Source organism: Mus caroli, unplaced genomic scaffold (genome assembly GCF_978045245.1).
Source record: "Mus caroli unplaced genomic scaffold, Mus_caroli_1 scaffold_14, whole genome shotgun sequence".
Lineage (NCBI taxonomy): Eukaryota > Metazoa > Chordata > Mammalia > Rodentia > Muridae > Mus > Mus caroli.
The window spans coordinates 42,825,775-42,848,296 of NW_028227269.1; the positions used below are offsets into that span (position 1 = coordinate 42,825,775).

The following is a 22,522-nucleotide window of genomic DNA, read 5'->3' on the forward strand; positions in this document are numbered from 1 at the left end:
AAGCCTGCAGGTATTAAGCCACCGTAGGTGATAATACTGATATTCCCCTTCACCCACAGGAGAGAGCCATTGCTCCCAGGCGCCTTTCCTTTCTGACAAGACACATTAAACCTCTCTCTTCAGGTGGGACAGACATCTGTCTCTATGACTGGGTTCAGACTTTCAGTGTGGTGTTTCCCTATGCAGGGTGACAGAAGGACAGAGGGATGAGGGAAACACAGCCAACCCAGCCCTCTTATTTATGTGTTTGTGGTTTTATACCCAGCCCTCTTATTTATGTGTTTGTGGTTTTATTTGTTGGCTTTGAGACAACATCTCGCTTGTAGCCCAAGATGAACTTGGACTCACTATTAGTTCAGGATGGCCTTGAATTCCCAACCATCTTCCTAAGTCAACCTCCCAGGTGCTGAGTTCATGTTACAAAAAACATGCATGCATCCATACATCCATAATACATAAACAGTATGTATACAATGAGAAATTTCAGAAATTCAGAAGTAATGTTGCAATGCTTTCTAGTCTGAATGATTGCTGACGTTTCTTGAAAAGAACATAAGTGGTTTCTGAAAAACAACCAGGACTTTGATAAGCAAATAGAGTGGATAAGGCTTTCCAGGTAAAAGGATGGGATACAATAAGACAGGAAGATGGGCACTTTTGAGGCATATTGAAGGACTCACAGAAGGAAAATACAAAGAAATCATCCAGAAAATAGTTACAAGGAAGTGGACAGAAGATGCTGGAATAGATCAGTCAGGTCACTGAGGGCTTTAAGTACCTGTTAAAGGATAGAATAAACGAATGTGGGGGTCTCTCAGTATCTCACCATAGAAGACCATTGAGAAAATAATTAACCAGTCCCTTTGAGGAGAGTGACTGCAGAGGATAGCCTGGAAGCCTAGAGCTGGCTCTGAAACTGTAGTGTAAGTAAGACTCTGAATTGTCAGTGTTCATCTGCTCTGTCGGTGTGTAGGAGTTGAATCGAGCCTGTGGCCATGCCCAGAACTCTCTCAGGGAGCATCTTCAGAATGAAGATGCCATTAGGCCTCCCCTCTGCAGTCTCAGGGCGTTTACTTTCCAACTGGCCTCAAAGTCAGGGTTTTCTGATCTATTACAAAAGATATGGTTGCCTTCAAAGAGCTTGAACACAAATATTTAAAACGAAAAAAATCATAATAATGGGAAACGGGGCAGATTTTGCTTGACATCACCACAAATATTTCTGAACTGATTTTAGATTTATGAATAAATGATTATTCCAGTCTCTGGGTTAAATATTTAAAACTCAGCTTCCCTTTTGGAATTCATGTATAATAGAGGGCTGATTATTCTGAGCTGCACATTTTTGCTCTTCATTTCCGTCTTTTAATACGTTATAATTATTCTCCTTATCCCATCCCTTTTCAGTCCCCTGCATGAAAAATTATTTAAACGCCGCACACCAATCTTCTGTGAGAGAAGAAAAGGAAATTCCGTGCGTGGGTCTCAGCAGGAGTGCAGCTGATGCAGCTTAAAATAATGCCGAAGAAGAAGCACTTATCTGCAGGCGGAGTGCCCCTGATTCTCTTCCTGTGCCAGATGATCAGCGCTCTGGATGTTCCTCTTGATCGTGAGTATTAACAGTTTAAATCTCTTAGGCCAGCAGGCAGACACTCCCTGTACTTACCTACTGTCACCCTGGGCCGTGTTGATGACAAAGTGTCTGCAGGATACTGAAAAGCTAATCAAAATTAATTTGGCTTCTACCTTCAGCACCTGGTATTAATGAAGACACTGTAGAAAAGGATGGAAATGTCTGGACCTGTGTCCCCTCTTCTTCATTATCTTTCTTTGCCTCAGGTGTCTTTTGTGTGCAGTGGCGGAAGTGGCCTGAGAAGGGACTGGTGCAACCATCCTGAGCTTCCCAGTGGGGAGCTCTTTGTGGGTGGATCCTGTGAACCACTTTCAAAGGATGATGCAGATACCACCCCCCCACCCCACCCTTCCCTGCTTATTGTCCCTCTCATGTTTACTTTCTTCCTTCATTGCTAAGGCATCTCTAAAACATAAAATAAAATAACTAGTAGGTGCTCTTGACATCCCTCTGAGCCTTTGTATCCTCAGGTCACCCATACTTCAGACTTTATTCATCCTGATTCCGACAGACACACTCATTTCAGTTTCTAATTTGGCATCCTAAATGTGAATCTGTAAGAACAGTATGATGTCCACAAGCCTAGTGAATAAATATAGTCTTGGCTTAAACTTTGTGATCAAAGGCTCAAGTGCAAATTTTTGATAGTAAGACAAGACCTCCTAAATCCCTGAAGTGAAGAGGCAAACTGGACTTCTGCATTTCTCTCCCTCATTTCCCACAAAGTAAAATGTGCTTTAGATAGTCTCCCTGGCCTGAGTGGTTTGTTTATAGACAATAAAGACAATACTGATTTCCAGTCAGCTATTTTCCTTACAGTGGAAAGCAGAATTTCAAATCTGAACAATTTCTATACTTCACAATTGATTTAACCTTTATCCCCAATCTACACGACCTCTTTAAAGCCATTAGCTTCCTGAGTAGAACATCTGTTTGGCAAGCTTTCTAAGGTGCAAGGAAGATAGCTGTTTCCCGGGGTTATCCAATTGCTGGCGTGTCCTTTTCTGCTGTAGAAGTTGCAACTATCAGTGGGTTTTTTTACACACTCCACTCACTTCCTGTACCCTGCTTCTCTACACGAAAGTGCAACAAAAATGCAGCATTTTTATTTTAAAAGTTAATCATCCAATGACTTTAATTTAAAAATATGCATATATATATTTAATTGAAATATGCATCCCCTTGAGCCCATTAGAGCAGGAATATTTAAGTAAGCATTTGCTCTGATAGATGCGCTGGAAAGATGGAAATCAGTGAGGGAGATGCTTTTGTTCTCTCTTGTGTTAAATATATTCCTCCTTAATCTGACTGCTCCATCTAACTATCAGGGGAAACCGGCACCTAGGGCTAACTCAATTATGGCAGCTAATGGAGACGAGGCACAACCATGATGAAAATAAAGTCACGGGTAGCCTACACTCTCCTGCATTAACCTTTGCTTTGCAAGCAGTAATGACAGGCAGCCGCACACAATGATTGGAATTGCAAGCAAACATGTCTTCGTTCTACATACCCTTTCTTCAGCACACACAATGATCCTATATACGGAACCCGGTAATCTGGCCGACTGAGAATTCCAAAGCAGTAATATGTTAATAGTATAAAAGCACCTTGGAAAAGAAACCATGGAGATATGCATATCTTAAATCGGTGTTGGATTTGAGTTGGATGGAGAACTGTATCCCATTGTGAAGTATCATTAGCATGTGCATCGTGGCGTCTGGGGTAATAAGATCAGATACCACATAGAACCTGACGACTCAAATTAATTGTAGATTTCATTCATTTTTTCCAATTGAGCATAATTATCAATGCATTGCCATTCCTATCCTGGAAGAGCCTCCACCCCCCCTCACCCCCCACCCCCGCTATAGCATACATAGCCTTTGTTCTTCCATATGTGGATGTGAGAAGCTGCTGCAGGGGCAAGCCCGACCACGAGTACCTCTTTCTTTCTCTTGTAATGTCACAATTTTAACTTTCACAATATGTTTATTTGTTTTTCTTTTTCTTTTTTTTTTTTTTTTTTTTAAGGTCAAGCCAAGTAGACAAAAGTGCCCCCTTTTATCTTTAAGGTGCTAACATTCTCCCTACTAACATCTGGTTTTCTCTAATCTTCTTTGCCCACTCCTGTGCTGATGCTGATGGGAATAAAGCAAAGCTCCTTCATGACTGTAAGTGTCTTTCTACAAACTACTGGGCCGTGTGGAGACGGGACCACGCCCAGGTTTCTTGAATTAATGGTGTGAAGCAGACAAACAGCATCGTGTTTTGTGCTTAGTGGTTTTGTAAGCATGTTGCTTACTATAGCTTGAATGCTAAGGCACAAATGTAATATATAGCATTGCATGAATTATGTAGACTCTGATATTACTTTTGCCAACCTGCTGCAATTCTACTAACATCCAAGCTGTATTTAAATCTGATGTAACTCAATGAGAAAATTCAAAATTTTGGGGGGAGAATGATTATTTTGTTTTAAATGCCATCGACTGGAACATACACATGTGTTTTTGTAGAGGTTTGGAAGTTGGGAATATACAGAAACCTCATTTAAGTCCCTCTCTGATGGCTTTAGTCTTCAGAGCTGGGTAGAATAATGTTCCTAGGTGTTCTAAGTAGAAAAGCCCTGAAAAGAATATCTTAAAATAGAAGAGTATCTTAAAATAACATGCTTCCTGGAAAGCTTCCTATAAGCAAAAATGTTTGCCGTTTCTGACAGCTGGGTAGCATTTATCATCCAGTGAAAAGATGGTCCATTTTCAGACATGTTTCTTTGATGCTGAGTTAAACAGACACATTGTGGTAAGTCACTTATTACTACAAAGCATTTGTTAATTGCCATATGACCTAAGCACTATTGAAAAAGATACCTCCAGATGGCAAACTCCTGGCACAGCTGCAGGCACAGGAGGGGAAGCCCTGCATTTTAAACCACAAAATTTGCATGTCTGGCACCTTATCCACCACCTATCACACCCCCCCCCTACAAATGAACTGGATTAAATCACCCCAAGAATCCATTCTACCAATGTCTTTGTTCACCTTTTTGACAGAATAGAACTTCAAGAATTTCTTTTATTATCCCAAATGCTGTCCTCCCAGAATCTGAAGGTTGATCAATACAAATGTAGCTGGCCCACTCAGAATGCTTGAAGTTCTACTGAACAATCCCAGTGTTGGCATCCACTAGATATTTTTACACAAAGTGTGTTACTAATCCTCCCAGTACCAGTTGCAAGCCAAGTCAGCTTTTGAACCTCCTTTTCCCTTTGAGAGCTTACAGGAGGTTGAGGCTCAAATCTCCCAAATAATGAAAAACTGACAGCCATTAACCTTCAGACAAAACTGCTGACTAGCTTTGGAAATCAACAAGATAAAGGCAGGAGGGTCCAAGTGCAGGGGAATGCAAGCTGGACTACCTCATTGCCCAGCCCTGAGCATGTCCTAACATGTTTGCATTGGGGGCCAGGTAAGCCTTAGTCATAGGAAAAGGCCCTAGACATTGTGAGATATATAGACACTTGCTTGGCCTCTACCTACTACAGGTAACACGTGTTCTACCCCAGAGGAATGAGAACAAATTCTGATCTCATGAGAGAAAAGGGCCTAAGGTAGCCTTGGAGCAATTTAGGAGCATGCTCAAGGTCTCTAGATGGACTTTCCTCAGATGGAACTGCTCTGGGTCAAAACAATTAGCTCTGTAGTTTCATATTAAAGGGCCAGGCAACACTTTGAAGAGCACATAGAAACAAGGTCTTCTAGAAAGAAGGATTTTAATCTCATTACCAACCCAGATAAGAGTGTTTTCTCTTCATTCCTAATTCATGTACCTCCTGGCTCTGCTAAGGCATGTTAAGGCTCCAATTTAACAAGCTTTTGAACATGAGTTTTGTCAAGAGTATGTTTCCCTGAGATATAATAATTTACACCATTTGAATACCAATGAGCTGTATGTCAGTGACTCTATTGTAAGAAAGATTCAAATCTACCTTATAAATTATATTGACAGCCATTGCTTAACACAAAAGAAGCATGGATTTCTCATTGTTACATCAGAAAAAAAAGTTTGAATATTAGATTTGCATTAGTAATTATTTTCCCAGTCTTTTGGTCTGGGAAAATGGACTTTGTGTGTGTGATGTTACCAAAGGGAAGTTGTGTCTTGACTTTCCAACTTTAGCTGAGTTATTTAGTTGAAGACTTAATGAGGATTTACTGTTGCAACAATAACTGGGAATACTGGTGACATATTTAATCTAAGGCAAGTGATTTTGGTATAGAAAAGGTGGCTGCTATCATGGTAGTAAGTCATATAATACTTTTCCTTATTCTCTTTTACAATTAAGTGGTACAACCTCCAACCATCACTCAACAGTCACCAAAAGACTACATCATTGACCCTCGGGAGAATATTGTAATCCAGTGTGAGGCCAAAGGGAAACCTCCCCCAAGGTAAGCCTGGTTCCTGCTTTCGATAGCAATTAAAGTAGTAGGCGATCTCAGAATATAGGAAAGTAGTTGGCCATCTCTTTGAATACAGGAAGGTTTGGGATTTTGATAGAATAGGTGAGGTCATGTGGAACACTTTCTCTTCTAGTCAGATAGCTCTCACTGTGAGTAGCAGCATATGCTTATGTTTATCTAACCAAATCCCTGGCTCATCTCAAGCTCTTCAAAGGTCTTAAAAATGTCTTCTTAGGTTCTGCATCTCTCCAAAGCATCAGCTATAGATTCATTGTCTCATCTCTCAGGTTAATAACAGCTTACTTGCTAAAGTCTGGAGTTTTGCATTCTCCTATTCATGCTTTACTGTGAGTAAAGTGCTTATAGTGTGTGAGGAGCTAGGGAAAGTCATTCTAATCTTGGTTCTGATGCCAATAGTTTTTAGTCATGTAAACGAGGCCAAACCCCTTTTAATCTGGGCTTGTCTTTCTCCTTTCTCGTGTGTTGAAAAGAAAAAGAATAATTGTACTTGAAGGCTTCAACAGACTTTCCTACCTCTACACTGGCCATGGAATAGTCTGACACTGTTCTCCACACTTATCAGGATCCACTCTGGGGATCTCAGCATGAGCGCTTCATAATCATCTAAACAAAAGATGATGAAGATGGGAAATGGAGGGCCATCCTTTTCCACTGTCTGTCCAAGGCCCTACAGAGAGTGGCACAACAGCTAGTAGAGAAATATGGAGCATTCTATAGAGTTTGGTTGTTAAAATATAAGACTTTCAATAACTATTATGTTAAAACAATTAAATTTTATGATTGTTAAGTTATAACTTGACATAATTTATAAATAAGAAAAGGGTGAATGTTTTAGGTATTTATATAGGTATTTAGGTGTATATATATATATATATATATATATATATATATATATATGTATAGCTTTATCACCTAAGGAAAAACTACCTGGTTCTAGATACCAGTGTATGCCACCATTTCTATCAAAGTTTTACTCCAAAACAGTAACCCCATCATATTTCTAAAAAGCGTTTTTCAGACAGGCCTCAATACGCCTTTCTGCTTCATTCTTAGTTAATGCCTTCCATACTTGTGTGGCAGGACTTCTCATTAGTTAGGGGTGATGAGTGTTTGCTCTGAGAATGAAGCTGTCCTGTGTACTGTTCGATGTGTAGCACTGTCCTTGGCCTCTGTCCACATAGTACCTATAGACTGCCCCAATATCATCTCCTGCCTTAGCTTTTGCAAGTACCACTGTACACATAAGTAGTAAGAAAAGATATCCAAGTTGGAAAACACAGGAAAGTTTGACATGTATGCCTCTTCATCATCTTACCATCACCGAGGTGAAACCAATCAGGAAGTATTTAGTCACAGGAGCCCCTTAGTATTTACAGGAGGCATCTCTTATACAACAAAACTGAGGAGAAGGAATCTCAGTTGACAAGTTGTTATACCATCCAAGAATTAGATACTTATTTCTAGAATTAAAAATCCTCAACTACAACTTTTGTAGAATTAGCAATTTTAAGAATTCACATTACACTCCAAAGCCTTAACTTTCTGCCCTGCCTCCATTTTGTACTTTGGTAACTTGAAACAGATCTGATGGAATTCCCACCAAAGATAATACAATACCTATTTTGTCACATTTCAGCTGTGAGCACACTTTTATAGACAGCTTAACTGTATGAACAATAAACATGTTAATACCGTTAAGAGACTGTGCCTTGGGAACATGATGTTTTTTGTTTTTTAGAAAACATGTCAGGCAATTTGTGTTAAATTTGAGTTGAATTTAAAGAGGCATATGCCTCAAATTATAAAAATACAGAATTTTTTTTTCTGAATTGTGATTTGGCAGGATCTTTTAAGTGTGAGACCTTTTACTAAATATTGAAATCTAACAATTATTCCTGGAACTCTATAAAGCCTAAGGCTTTTCAAAGGGTACATAATTCTGTTTCTCTAGGCCACTAACAAACTTTATCCTTGATTGGGCAGCTTTTCCTGGACTCGTAATGGAACTCATTTTGACATAGACAAGGACCCTCTGGTCACCATGAAGCCTGGCTCAGGAACCCTTGTCATCAACATCATGAGTGAGGGGAAAGCAGAGACCTATGAAGGAGTCTACCAGTGCACTGCAAGGAACGAGCGTGGAGCTGCCGTCTCCAATAACATTGTTGTCCGCCCATCTAGTAAGTGAGATTTGTCAAACAGACATGACCCTTTAAAGATGTGTTCCCAGTCTCATCATCTGTCCCAGTATCCAAATGTGACCACAAAAAGCAAGAGCATTGCTTCCAGTGTTCCACCTTGACTTCCTCCCTATTTAGTCTCCTCTCTATTTTCTCCTAATGACCCAGCAAGTTCCTCTGTCCAGTGTTTGCCTATCCAGTGTGTCCAAATAAGAGGCCAATGTTATGAGGGGTATTTATCCCCTAAATTGATCTAGGTATTTATTTCTAATATAGCTCATTATATGATGAAAATAAATTCCTATGATATGGGTAACTATGTGATTTCTTATAACAGTTGTTTCAAATTCTTACTGGAAATTGATGGCACTTTTTGCAGTGGTCAGGACTAAAATCCTCACAACAGCCTTAATTGTATTTAAAGAACAATGGCCATTTGTAGTTGTGGTTATTTTAAAAATATTTAAAATTATATATAAAGACATTTAAATTGATCTTGAGTCTTTCCATCCATAGAAATAACTTCTAGTCAGTACTTTTCTTTCCTAATGTATATGTATATAAAACTAGTTTATTCTGAGATGCTATTTTATAACCTTTTTTGACATTAATATATCATATGCATTCACTTTTTTTTGTTTTTTGTGTTTTTTTTCTTTGTTATTTTTTGAGACAGGGTTTCTCTGTGTAGCCCTGCATGTCCTAGAACTCACTTTGTAGACCAGGCTGGCCTCAAACTCAGAAATCCACTTGCCTCTGCCTCTCAAGCACTGGGATTAAAGGCATGAACCACCACTGCCTGGCCATATACATTCTCTTGCCAATCATATTAGTATAATAGATATACATATAATAATATGTATACAAATAATAATATGCATAAAGTTCAAATGTACATATAGTTACTTGTTTAATAAATATGCTGACATTTATGTTTTTCCTATTTTTTGTGGAGAACATGCCTATGTCAAAGCTGATGTCTTATTGATGTATTACTGTAAATTATTAGCCAGTGGATCAATGGCTTGAGTCCTACTAGCAATTGCAATACAGATTTTTTTCCTTTTTCTCCTATAATTGCTTTTTTTAAAACCAAAAACTCCAACGCCTTATTTAAAAGTAATTCCCTAATTATTTAGTGTATGTAAATTCTAAGTTACAATTTCCTAAAAATCTTTGAATATCTTTCTTTGTATTGTTGTCTTCTTTTTATTTTTGGAAGAAGAAATACCTCAGAAGGTTTTTGGTTTTTGCTTAACAGGGTCACCCTTGTGGACCAAGGAAAGACTTGAACCCATAATACTCCGGAATGGGCAGTCATTAGTACTTCCATGTAGGCCTCCGATTGGATTACCTCCGGCCATAATATTTTGGATGGATAATTGTAAGTCTAAATGCTAAGAAATTTTTCAACCATCTTGTAGTTATTTGTTGTTTTAACTATTTACCTCCTCTTCTGAATCATAAAGTACTTATAAAATGATATGCAGATACTCAGAAAAATAGCTGCTTGCTGAGATAGGCACAGTGCAACTTCATTCACTAACCACGCCATGCACTGCTATAGATGGACAGCAACAGAAAATGCTGTCTCTGGGCTTGCCTTCCTGTGTGAAGAGCAAGTAGGGCAACAGGAAAGTAGGAGGGGCCTGGATGTGCTCAGCATGTAGCCTAGTGTTTGACCACTTGTCTAGAATCTATAAAGCCCTAGGTTCAATCCCCAGCACTTGAAAAGGAAAGTGGGGCAGAGGCCAATTAGGTATGTATTATTGTAATCCAGGCCACGATTAATGGTGACTTGAGCTTGGGAGGTTGCAGTAGAGTGGAAAGACTCTGGATATATTCTAAGGGTAGAGTCTCCACAGCCGGAGATGTAGGAACACGAGGAGAGGAATCAGGGATGAATACAATGTTTAGAGATTGAAAATTGATTTAAAAATAGGAGTATCCTTTAACAAATCTCAAAAGCTAGTAGGAGAGGAAGTCACGTTGCTTTGGTTATAGCATATCTTCATTTTTTTTTAAATCTTCATCAATATTTAATCATCCTTTACCGAGTGTCAGTTCCTTTTCTAAGAATATCACATAGACTGTCAAATTTTTCACAAGCATCTGAGGCCTATCTCTTCATCCTCTTGATCTTTCTAGCAATGAAACTGGGGCAAGGAGAAATGAAACTACAGGCTGGAGATTTTTAGTTTTGTCTGCTTTTGCCCTTGCCCTTGATGGAACCATTTGTTTTTCTACTATATCCCCCAAACCCCCGCCAGAGCTATTATGTTAGCATGTGATCGTAGTGATGGCACACAGCTTAGCTTACAAACTAAGGAACCAGGATTCGAGATGTGAGAGGTACAAGACACCCACATGTCAATATGTGTAGCACAGGTCAGAGGCGTGAGGCAGAGGCTAAACCTGGGCTACAGTCAGCAGGGTTTGAGTTCTTAAGAGAGCTGAATGAGTTAATTTAGAGATCAGGTACTGGAGGTGTATAACAATCTGGGACTGAAACCAAGAGCCTCGAAAGAACTTAGGGGCAACACAGGAATGCAAACAAGAAGGAGCAGTCACTGAGGTAATAGGAGATCAGACAGAATGGCATTCCATGGACCAGGCAAGAGCATAGGGTATGACAACAGTGATGACCATTAAGTGCAGCTAAAAGACAATATGAGGCCTGGGAATGATTGCTTTGTCTGATAACAAGAGACCACTGTGTCCTTGAAAGAGACCTACCTGTAGATGGTATAGTGGGAATGCATGCAAAAGATTTGCACGAAATATCTTCTCAGAGAACCGACTTCCTCTGCCACCATAGACTGCAAACCTCACTGGAGAGAAATTTGGACTCTAACACTTAATGTTCCTTGTTCACTCCTGAAACCTCTCAAAGGAAGCATTGCAAGAAGTGAAAAACAAGTCTATACACAAATAAATATGCAAATATATACTTCCTGTATTTATGTGGCAGCCATTATGGATTTTGTGGGGTTACGCAACAAATCCAATATAAAAGAGTGATTTACAGCTTGGCGAATAATGGTCTTCAAATATCACCATCAAAATTAGATTCACCAATCTTTCCTATTCAGAAATGATTTCTTGTCTGCTTAATAAAGAAATTTGTCACATGTGAACTCTCTAAATAATCTGAGTATGTAACTAATGCTTCCTGTGTGATGCAGTTGGCAATATGTATGACTTCATAAATTCTAAAATGGCAGTGAAGCAGGCCTTGCACCTGAAATATGAAAACAAAAGCTGGACTCCCACAGCATTGGTGCTTTATGCATCATAAAAATATTTCTATTTGTATATCTTTTCTCCAAGTGTTACTCAAAGAAACTCAAGGGGCAAACTCACCACCCCTCCTGACATACTATTGTCTTACATTTGAGCTACCAGCACCCATTAGTCATGCAATTCAGGAGGAGAAGCAAAAGACAATAAATATATGCCTTTGGTGCCTGCCTTGAATGTAGTAAATAAATGTATTTTTTTCTGAGACAGGGTCTCACTGTGTAACTCAGGCTGATGTTGAAGTTGATATATAGCACAGGCTTGCCTCAACCTGTGGTCATTTTCCCTCATAGTTTGGATTTCAGGCATGCGTCACCTTTCCTGGCTCTCAATCTACATTCTTTTCCTCACTATTATGAAACTATTCCTATCCAAGAGGATTGACGTTTTAAGACTACACTTTTATAAGCCTTCTTCCACCTTGATTGAAACTTGAGTAACATAATATTAATCACGGATGTACTTTCAGCCCTGACCACAAGGGTTTGGACTACAATTTTGCATTTAGTGAAATATTAGGTTGGGTATCTGCTGCCGGAAGAACACAATCCTTGACCCAGCCTGAGGAAATCTCACCAGTAGATATAACACCCAGCCTGACAGTTTAGGGAGTACAGCTTTTCCAACTCCCTCTCCCTTGGGAGCTGAGGAAATCGCAGTTCAGGCTCTGGGATTGAGTCCGGAGCCTCAGAGTGTTTGTTGATGGTCATTTGTAACATCGTATAATGATCAGTGCCTCCCACTCTCTCTATCCCTCAGTCGTCCAGGAAATCCTCTCGTTCTCTGGTCCTGGAAGTGGACAGTTATGTTGGAAACTGGGAAGTCTGTGTGTCACTGGCCAATATTTAGCCTTTTTGACTGTTTAAGTTAGAGCCCCAGATAAAGGCTAGGCATATGTCTATACTTTTAGTAGGGACACACATAAAAAGTGCATCCTCCCTCCTGGAGCTTCAATGTTAGTACAATGAAATGGCCACTATGCATACATGAGTAAAAGATGGACTATGTCATAAGATGAGCTGTGTATGAGGTCAGGGAAGCCAGGTCTGATTCCCCTGTACCAGACAGAGCATCAAACAGTAGCACCACTGCTTGCTCTGGTTAATCGGGTGTGTGTTACTTGCTTTGTTAATTAGATAGACTCCTGTAAGTCTGGAGATCGGCTGGGTTTGACTCCTTGCTGAGAGCCTAATTTTTGATACCATGTAACGCATGTTAATATCCTTACAAACTTGATGGTGTGTTTTCTAAGATGTATGCAAATCAGAGACCACTTTAGATACTGGGAAATATGCAAACCTGTTACAGAGCATTTTTGTGTGTGTGTTTCTACCTTTTTAACGAAATATTTTGCTCTATGGCTCTAGTCCTGTTTTTACTCCAGGCTCTAAGAAATTAGGATTGGATAGGTCCAGTGGAGTGTAAGTGTGTCTCCCATCTTAAACAAACAAAAGAACAAAATGCTAAAAGGGCTGTATATGTATGTATATATATGTACGTATATACACACATACATATATATGTGTATATATACACACATATATATGTATGTATATATACACACATGTATATATATATATATACACATATATATATACACACACATATATATATGTATATGAGTATATATATACACACACATATGTATGTATGTGTGAATAAATGAATGAATGAATGTACTTTTGTCCAGATGACATTCACAGGGGTATTAGTAGATGGTTGTCCTGCTGATAAGGAGAATGGTAACTGTGTGACGGAATGATCTGAGTATCTCTGTCTTCCCCTAGCCTTTCAGAGACTTCCACAGAGTGAGCGGGTTTCCCAAGGCCTAAATGGAGACCTTTACTTCTCCAATGTCCTCCCAGAGGACACCCGTGAGGACTATATCTGCTATGCTAGATTTAATCACACTCAAACCATCCAACAGAAGCAGCCTATTTCTTTGAAGGTGATTTCAGGTAAGAGCTCAGCCTCCTGGCTCTCTTTCAATGGTGTTTGCTTATGTGAATCAAACTATTAACAATTAAATACAGTCTGACTCTGAGGTAAATCAGGTCAATGACCGAGAACATTCCTGCAGAGGCTCACTGAATCATTAGCTTATATGCTAGAAAAAGCATGCATATCCTAAATATTGTCTTTTACATTTTCCACTGATTGCCATTTCTGTTTCCCTGGCAACCTCCTGACTCTATGGTGTTCTGAGTATTGCTGTATGCATTATGCCCCACAGTGCCATTTCTTGGCATTTATCCTGTAGATCAAGTTGCAGTTGGGGGTGGTAGAGTGGATTCTGAGTTAGTCAGTATGAAGTCAAACACTATACTTTCCTGGAAGGAACGGCACTTAGCCTAGGTGTATGCCTTTGTTTCTGCTGCCCAATGGTTTTTGACCCTTGACGCCTACTTCTGTGCCCTCTTCATGATATTCTGTTTATTTCAGTGGATGAATTGAATGACACTATAGCTGCTAATTTGAGTGACACTGAGTTTTATGGTGGTGAGTTACAGTGGTTGTAACCGATATTCTCCTCCTTCATTGTAGACTTTAGTTCACTAACTTCACCTCCATGGCCACTTAACCTTGTTTCTTTGGGAAACTTCTAGTTCCATGTTTAACATCACTGTATCAATGTGTGTTTCTTAAGAAACTGAGCTGTAAACCTTCAAGCATGTCCCTGAAACATTTTCCATGATGTATGTACAGTTAAACTTGCTATAAAGTTTTGTGTAAACCATTTCATATGCTTTAGAAAAAAATCTGTCATATGTGTTTAGAATTATATTTTTCATACTTTGTGCTGTCTATAAACTTTTTGCATGGCCTACAATATAAACTGATTGGTCGTATTAACCCCCAGAGCATCATTAGAGCCTTCAGTAACTAACATAGAGTACATTCCGTAGTAACCCTCTAACCTTCCTTAAGTTTTTCAAGTCATTATTCAGCAGAATTAGCAACCGTGTTGTGTTGCTTTTAGCTTTGTTAGAAACCTAATCACTGTTTTCTGTGGGAGGAAACTTTTCAAAATAGATCAGTCAGCTTCATTGTATTAAACTGAAACAAATTGGATTTCCTTAAGGCTCTCAAGCATACAATCTGTCACTAAACAATATGGCTCTTTATTCCCCATAGATGAAGTTTCTGCTACATTAGTTTTTACCTTTGAGATATGAACATTGCAGAATATGGCGATATAATCTCATCTTTATTTATTGAATATAGTTCTTCCAAATATGGGCCTCAAGACGCTTGTCAAAGTGATTTTTACAGGAGTAAGGTCCCCTAACAACTTCTACAATCCTTAGGAAAACAAATTTTTCTCCAGCAATACTATTTTGGGGTCGTTAGATTTTTTCTTTGGAGAAATGAGAAGTTTACACAGTGCCTTTTCATTCGGTTTTAGAAGCATCAAGTGCGTCATTTGTGGTTTAAACAGTGAAAAGTCTTATGACATTTCCACTTGAAAATTTCCCCAGGCCTTTAGTAGATAAGGTCACATGTTTTAAAAGTCCACAAAACAGAAGGTGTCTTGTTTAACTATTTCTAAGCTCTCTGATTAGACCTTCTTTATTTTGTCATCAGATAAAATGATTTCCATGTGTTCAGCTCTGCTGCTATCCCTTTTCTTTTTTTCCAAAGCTAGGGACAAAGCCCAGGGCCTTACGGATACTAAACAAACACTCTGCCATGAAGCCACTCCATCAGCTCCTCTACTGTAAATCTGTATTCAGAGCATATAATTTTCCAGAACTCTTTAGAAATTCTCCAGTTTTGTTTTATTTTTCATAAACCTTGCAGTGTAGGAATTTTGAGATATAAGTTAGTGGCAAGGGCTATAATGCTATGTTCAGAATAAATCAAAATACTTTGTCCATAATGATTTGCTGAAAAAACAAACAAACAAACAAACAAACAAAAAAACAGACCTAACATCTTTTTAAAAGACACACTTTTTGCTTTGACCTGAGCACCAGTCTTCAGGAATGTGATGACATTTTGGAGATTTACCAGCCCACAGGAAATTGATAAAAAGCAAACCCAATTAAAGACAGGTACCAAAAAGAGTCCCTGACACTGCTTTGCCCATGGAATCAAAATTGCTTCTTTTCCTGGCACACTGAACTAGTGTAAGGAGAGAGTGTGTATGCATAACTTAACAAATTTCAGAATAAGCATTCAATGGATTTATCATGAGAGTAGAATTTTAGGCAGCTTTTGACAGAGCTGTGTTCTTAGAAAAACATGTTCATAATTTTAATGGATATTGGTTTCCTTGTTTGCAGCTAAATCTAGTAAAGAGAGGCCCCCAACGTTTCTAACTCCAGAGGGCAATGAAAGCCACAAAGAGGAATTAAGAGGAAACGTGCTTTCGCTGGAGTGCATTGCGGAAGGCCTGTGAGTTAACATGTTCTGTCCTGATGCTTGCTTCTTATCAACATATAAAGTTGACAGGTGTTACTATCCGAGGAACAGCCGTGGCTTTATGCTTCCAATTTGACCAAAATTTTAAAAGGAAAAAAAAAAAAAAAAACAAAACAAAAAAAAAAAAAAACAACCAACCAAAAAACCCCAAACATTTCCTGAGTAAATTTTCAATTGCATGTCATCTCTAAAGTATTTTGATGTAACAGTGTTTGTATTGCATTATGTTATCTGTCTCTGTAATCACCTTACAATCACTGATCACTCTGCTAACCGGGTAGAATTTTGATGCTTTCTAACGAACAACCTCAGAATTTGGTGGCTTAAAAAAAAAAGAAAAAACAAAAACAATTACTTACCTTTGATCATTTGTTGAGTGCTCCTGGGAGGAGCCTTTGAAAGCGGGATGACTATGAGTTCATTATGCTTGCTCAAGGTCTGCCACCTGGAGCACCTGACGTGTTGGCACTCTTGCCATCTCTTTCTGTCTGTAGTCAAAACCTCACAGATCACCTCAGGGCCTCAACTGAGGCCCTGTCCCTTCTGTTCCTTCCGTGGGCAGAGTGTAAAGCCAAGGTGCTCATCTGTGCATACTTCAGAGCCCATGTGTCTTTGGCAGGCATTCCACTAAGGCCTTGGGCAGATAGAAAAACTCAACTGTGAACTTGGGTCCAGATGTCAGGCAAGTTTCTAGATTGCCTGGCATACAGCAAGTGTCTTTAAGCGATCACAGTTACTGCAGCCCTGACTGGGATCCCAGGAACACACTTCCTTCACATTTTGTGATTTGTGTTGTCTGTGAACTGGACATCCAAAGATCTTTCCTTACTTCTGAATGCACATGGTGCCCTCTGCTGGCACAATCGGAAACTACACATTTGTCATGACAGTCCTTCAGTTTAAACACTTAACAAAATTCTTAAAAATGACAATCTTTCCTAACAGAATTTAATTTATAATTTTTATCATTTTCATAGTCAAACACCAACATGACATTTAACAAATTTCATATTTTAGCACTTTTCATGTTTTCGGATTAGGAACAATGAAATTTATTTTTATTTTTATTTTTCATTTTTTTGTAAACGGTGGTTATAATTTGGAAATAGAAAAGAATGGACTTTTAAAACATTGATGTCTCACGGAACTATACTTTTTCTTTACAAACTAAGGACCGTTAGGCTCAGCATTAAACCATTCATCAGACTCTAAGATTGTTCGGTAGACAACTGATGGTTTTGCTCAGTGTAAGGCATAAGATCGTGTGTCTCTCCCACCCGTCTCCCCGCATCTGAAACGTGGGTCAAAGTGTAAGGGGACGTCATATGTGTCAGATTCCACATGGGACTAACACTTCGAGACTGATCTCACGTCTGCAGCTTTGCATGTTTACAGCGTGTGCTAATTTTAGAAGCCACTTCATCAGATTTATATGCTGTCATTTTGTTCATCCAAACAAAGCTACCTTTTACAAGTGGTCATTAAATCCCTCTCGAAACTCTGATAACAAATAGGGTGATGTCCTGAGGGTCTGGATCGGCCCTTTTTCCTTGCTGTCTTCCTGCCACACGTGGCTGAGCACACAGGCATGTGTGTGTGCACACACACGTTTATGTTGAGCAATTTAAAAAATTTTATCTCACATAAATTCTGAAGATGTTATACAAGCCAACCATCTTCATATTAAGACAACTGGAGATGCGAAGGCACAAGGAAGTCAGGGAACCAAGGTCAGAGAAGAATTTAAGGGGCCCCCTGAGCCGTTGAGAAAGCTCTAACTCCAAGCAATATTCTGGCTTTTCTTTCTTAAGTCTTTTGTTTGGATTTTCCTGATTTAAAATAGCAAAATTGAGTGAGAACTAGAATAACATTAATCTGATCTACTATCAGCTAGCATAATGGTATTTTGAAATTTCACTAATAGTAAAGTGAAGAAAATAATTCTAATCATTAGTCATTTGATTCACATCATCGGAATGTCATAAAAATAGGAGGTTTCATCAGGTTGACTTGTAAATATATATAAAATCCAGAGGCATGATGGGCATGGGAGTTGATTCACTATATATTTTTAATGCTAGCGGATTAAATTAATCAATATGATTAGCTTAATAGTAATTTGCTTGATTGGCATAGTACAAGTCTGTAGAGCATCCTCACTGAGCAGAACTTTGAAGAAAAGATTAGGTCCCCTGAGTAAAGCCATCCATGCCTAGGGTGCAGCATCACTGAGATCAAAAAATTAGGACAGTTCTAATTATTTGAAAATGGAATCATCTCAAGTACAGGGCCTGAGCATGACTTATAAAAAATGTGATGTTAATTAAACGGTTTGTACGTTTGCCATACGTAGAGCATCGATTATAAGATTATAAATGTCCATGAAAATTCACTCTGCAAAGCCGTCACAGGTGAACTCCTCTTCCTTTGTAAGATCATTACTTATTTATTCTCTCAGCCCTACTCCAATTATTTACTGGATCAAAGAAGACGGAACGCTTCCTGCCAACCGGACATTTTATCGGAACTTTAAGAAAACCTTGCAGATCACTCATGTTTCCGAAGCCGACTCTGGAAATTATCAGTGCATAGCAAAAAACGCATTAGGGGCCGTCCATCACACCATTTCTGTCACTGTTAAAGGTAAACCTTGAACTCAAACGCATTCCCCTCAAATGTGGAGGCTCTGAAACTTCGGTTTAATGTGCTTTTGATGGTGTTCTTCAGTAACGAGAAGTTGACATTTATAGCCACATTCACGGTGTCATGATTCTTAGCTCATTTATATTGTAATTGCATCCAGGCCAGATTAAAAAGCCACTCATTCAAATCTTCCTCGCAGAACTGTAGTTAGTAAACACAGAAGGGATGGCAGAAACAGAAAAGCACCGTGATAGTCCCACAGAGAGAACTACTACAGGCAAGATCCAGGGAGGAATTCTGAAGTTGGTGGGTGGAAACAACTTCAAGGAGAAGCAGGCTATTTGCGTAGCTTCAATGTGTTCTTCTCTCCCTAAAAAAACTTGTGGCTGGGACATTTTTAATGTATGTCCACTAATAATAATCCTTCCTGGAGGGAATGGAAGTTATGTCCTCATGGGGAATGGGCTATCCTGGTGAGCAGCTGCCAAAGAGTAGAACACAGATTACGGGGCAGGATAATTTTACAATGGGAGCACTGGCAGATACTACCTTAACCAAGTGACGAAGATGAACATTGCTAATATGTCACTGTGGTCTCATGTTTTCCTTCGAGTCGTGTGAAAAAAAGACGCATCACCACTGTGATAGCCTTACAACCTTGAACCTTGTGTTAATCGTGAGAAAGCATCAGACAGACTCACTGAGGGCGTTCTATCAAATGTGTCTAATATTCTCCAAATGTGTCAAAATCATGAAAGGAAAGGAGAGACCAAGAAACTCCCTGGCTAACAAACTCAGCCAGTGGATATGGGGTAGTATCCTGAATGGGCGACGGTCATTTTCTCTCTTGTGTATAGCCACAATCCAGCTATATAAAACCATGAGATTAGAGGAACCTGAGCCAACGGGTATAGGACACCATACTCTGTCTTTGCAACTTTTCAAAATTGAAAAGTTTTAAAATTGTTTCTCTGTATTATAATCACATAGTTCAAATTCATGTGCTTCTCCTTACTTTTTATAAAGTCTACAGAATGATTTGAATCAATTCTTATGGTTTTTTTTTTTCATTCTAAAAAAGTGATGCTATCAAGTCTTTAAAAAACCAAACCCATATCGTGTATTGCAATGGTCTGATGTATTCTTTGGCTACAGTACTTTTTGAGTCAGGTGTTTTTTCTAAGTTTGATTTTCTTCTTTCAATAAAGCGGCTCCCTACTGGATCGTGGCACCTCAAAACCTCGTGCTTTCCCCGGGAGAGAATGGGACCCTCATCTGCAGAGCTAATGGCAACCCGAAACCCAGAATTAGCTGGTTAACAAATGGAGTCCCAATAGAAAGTAAGTGTCCTTGGCTGTCTCTAGTTGAAGGGTACTTTCAAAGTGCGCATGTCTCTCAGCAATAAACAAATGCGTGGTGAAATAATTTCCCTTTAGTATAGAAGCTGACAGTAACATTAACAGAGGCACCAAAGCACCTTTAAACTTTTTATTGTCTTATACTTACATATAGATTTTAAAGCATGTATTAAAATAAAGTTTAAAAAGAACTTCTGATAAAAAGATAATTCTGTGTATTAATCAGAATCTCTTTCTCTCCTTTTTTTCCCCCAGACTGTGGGGAGAATGACAGGGTGAGACATAAACATCTCCCACAGTTTAGATTAGCTTTCTTTGGAAAGGTCAGAGTCCACAGAGCCTGACAGGGTGACAGGCTGAGTTAGTAGATGGCAAAAGAAAGAAACATCTGTCTGACCTTAGTTTTCCATCTTGGGGAAAGCTCCTGTGCTCCACCCACTGCGTGTTCTCCAGTTTTCAGAGGTCAGTGTCACACTGCATACCTGAAGGACCTGCTCCTTATGAAGGGTGCCATGCCTTCTGACACTTTCCCCTCCTTGAGTCTTGTGAGGGCATCTTCCGAAGATCTTTAACATTAAGACATTGGCTGCATTTGTAACTGCCCACTCCTGTTCTCGGGGCCTACTCCTAGCTCATTTTCATCAGTCATCTTCCCAGGTGGCTACTATGCTGCCCACAGTGGCTCATTAAAGTGTGTGTCCAGGGAGTTTCCATGAGTCCTCCAAGTCATAGTAAAGGCTCATTTTATAAAATGTTATTAGAAGATTGGAGCTGTTAGAATTGCCCCACACTGCTTCTGAACTTACAGAGAGCAACCCCTGCCTTCCTCCTCCACCTCTTAGCCTCCTCACAATGGGAGGCCCTTGAACATTTCCCACTACTTAGAATTCAGACTTCCTTTTAGATGGAGGGCAGGGTGGGGGGATGTAAACAAAGTTGATTGCTGCTTCAAGCCTGTCCCCAGGCTCACCTCCTTGTCATTACCCTGATCAGATGCTTTGCTAATAAAGACCCTTTCATTTTGATACTTAAAGAATAACTCCGCTCCTGGTAGTTCCCTCTTGAAAATCAAATCTCACTTCTACTTTCGCACAACAAAAGGCCCTTTGGACTTACATTTGTCAAACTTACTTTTCCTTTTGGGTGGAAGATTCATCCCAGAGATGAAGATGTCCAGGAAATTTTCTCTTGAAAGACAGAGAGTTTCTAATAAGCAGGCACCGGGGATGTAGGTTTAGTCTGAGTGAGTGCAGCCTATGCCCAGAGTCTTTTCTGCTGTATTCACGGGGAGTTTGCTTGTGTCACACAGCACAGCAGTTATGAGATACTTGGGCAGAAGCAGCTTGTGTTTACCACAAAAGGAAATATGTCCTTGGAAGAAAACTGAGTCTAATGAGGCCAGTAATTGGTACTGATATTTATGCTCCAGTTTTAATTATGATCAGAGCAGGAAACGTCACAAATATTAGCCCTTGATCACATATCAAAGAGCTAGTGTCACTCTGAAGGGATTGTGAATGACAACTGAGAGAAAGAGTGGAAGGGAACCCAGAAGTGAATGATGTTTTCTGGTACAAGTATGGTTCGAATAGGAATGCATATAATATAGTAACAGCAATATTGAATACTCAGCACTTTGCACCAAAGGGTTTTTTTGTTTGTTTGTTTGTTTTTTTCCAGCTGAGAGGTACTTTGCAGTTTATGAGAGATTAAATGGGCTCCTGAGATTTAGACTCAGCAAAAACAGACAAGTGGGAGGGAACATCCATCTAGCCACTCCGCAGGAGAACTGGGACAGCCAGAGGCTGTTGAAGACATAAACTCGTGGGCTTGGCAGTCAGGACACAGGGGAAATTGATCACGTGTGGGGAATTAAGTGATAGGCTTGACCTCTCCTCCTCATCTGTTTATCATCCTTCCACATTAGCCATGTTTCTCTGCTTTTGCTGCCATAACAAAGCACCTTGGCCTAGGTAATTTATAAACAGCAGAGCATGATGACTCTGCTCCCTGTACCGGGAGCTGTAAAATCCAAGTTGAAGGTACCTACAGAATTGGCTTCTGGGGTTGGCTCTTACTCTGTGTATGTACAGAGACAGTCTCTCTTGGGTCTTTTGTAAGGGATGCTGACCCTATTTGTGGGAGAAGAGCCCTATGACCTAGTCACCTGCCAAAACCCTGACCCTTTGGACTAATACCACCTTGGAGCTTGGGATTCAACACATGAACTTGTGAGGACTACAGACCTTTGGAGGACAGCACCAGCATAGCAACTCCTGGTGGAACCTTGGACTCTATTAACAGTTGTATTGGGAGCTTTGGATATGCCTTCAAACATACTCCTTATGGTGAAATTCTGAGGACAGGGTGTTCAGTAGGGCAATTGTCTCAGGGAGACAACTTAGACTTTTCTACTGTAACCCCAAATAATCCAATAAGGTCGAAACAGAAAGATTTTCGACCAATGAGATCTCTCCAATAAGATTCTAAATTAG

At 39.5% G+C, this 22,522-nt stretch overlaps 1 protein-coding gene across 32 annotated transcripts in view; it reads left to right on the plus strand.

Annotated features, from left to right (window-relative positions):
* Nrcam (neuronal cell adhesion molecule) overlaps window positions 1-22,522 on the plus strand; it is a 266,455-nt gene that overhangs the window by 193,442 nt on the left and 50,491 nt on the right. For 17 of the 32 annotated variants that reach the window (XM_085830319.1, XM_085830322.1, XM_085830320.1 and 14 more), the window contains 10 exons: window positions 1,408-1,609; window positions 3,790-3,807; window positions 5,983-6,088; window positions 8,105-8,301; window positions 9,563-9,685; window positions 13,389-13,559; window positions 14,044-14,100; window positions 15,888-15,999; window positions 18,485-18,669; window positions 19,878-20,009. In XM_085830319.1, the coding sequence (XP_085686445.1) occupies window positions 1,504-1,609; window positions 3,790-3,807; window positions 5,983-6,088; window positions 8,105-8,301; window positions 9,563-9,685; window positions 13,389-13,559; window positions 14,044-14,100; window positions 15,888-15,999; window positions 18,485-18,669; window positions 19,878-20,009 (1,207 nt within the window). In that variant the 5' untranslated portion in view covers window positions 1,408-1,503. The remainder of the gene's footprint in view (window positions 1-1,407; window positions 1,610-3,789; window positions 3,808-5,982; window positions 6,089-8,104; window positions 8,302-9,562; window positions 9,686-13,388; window positions 13,560-14,043; window positions 14,101-15,887; window positions 16,000-18,484; window positions 18,670-19,877; window positions 20,010-22,522) is intronic. The other 15 variants (XM_085830330.1, XM_085830334.1, XM_085830338.1 and 12 more) reach the window with 3 other exon arrangements.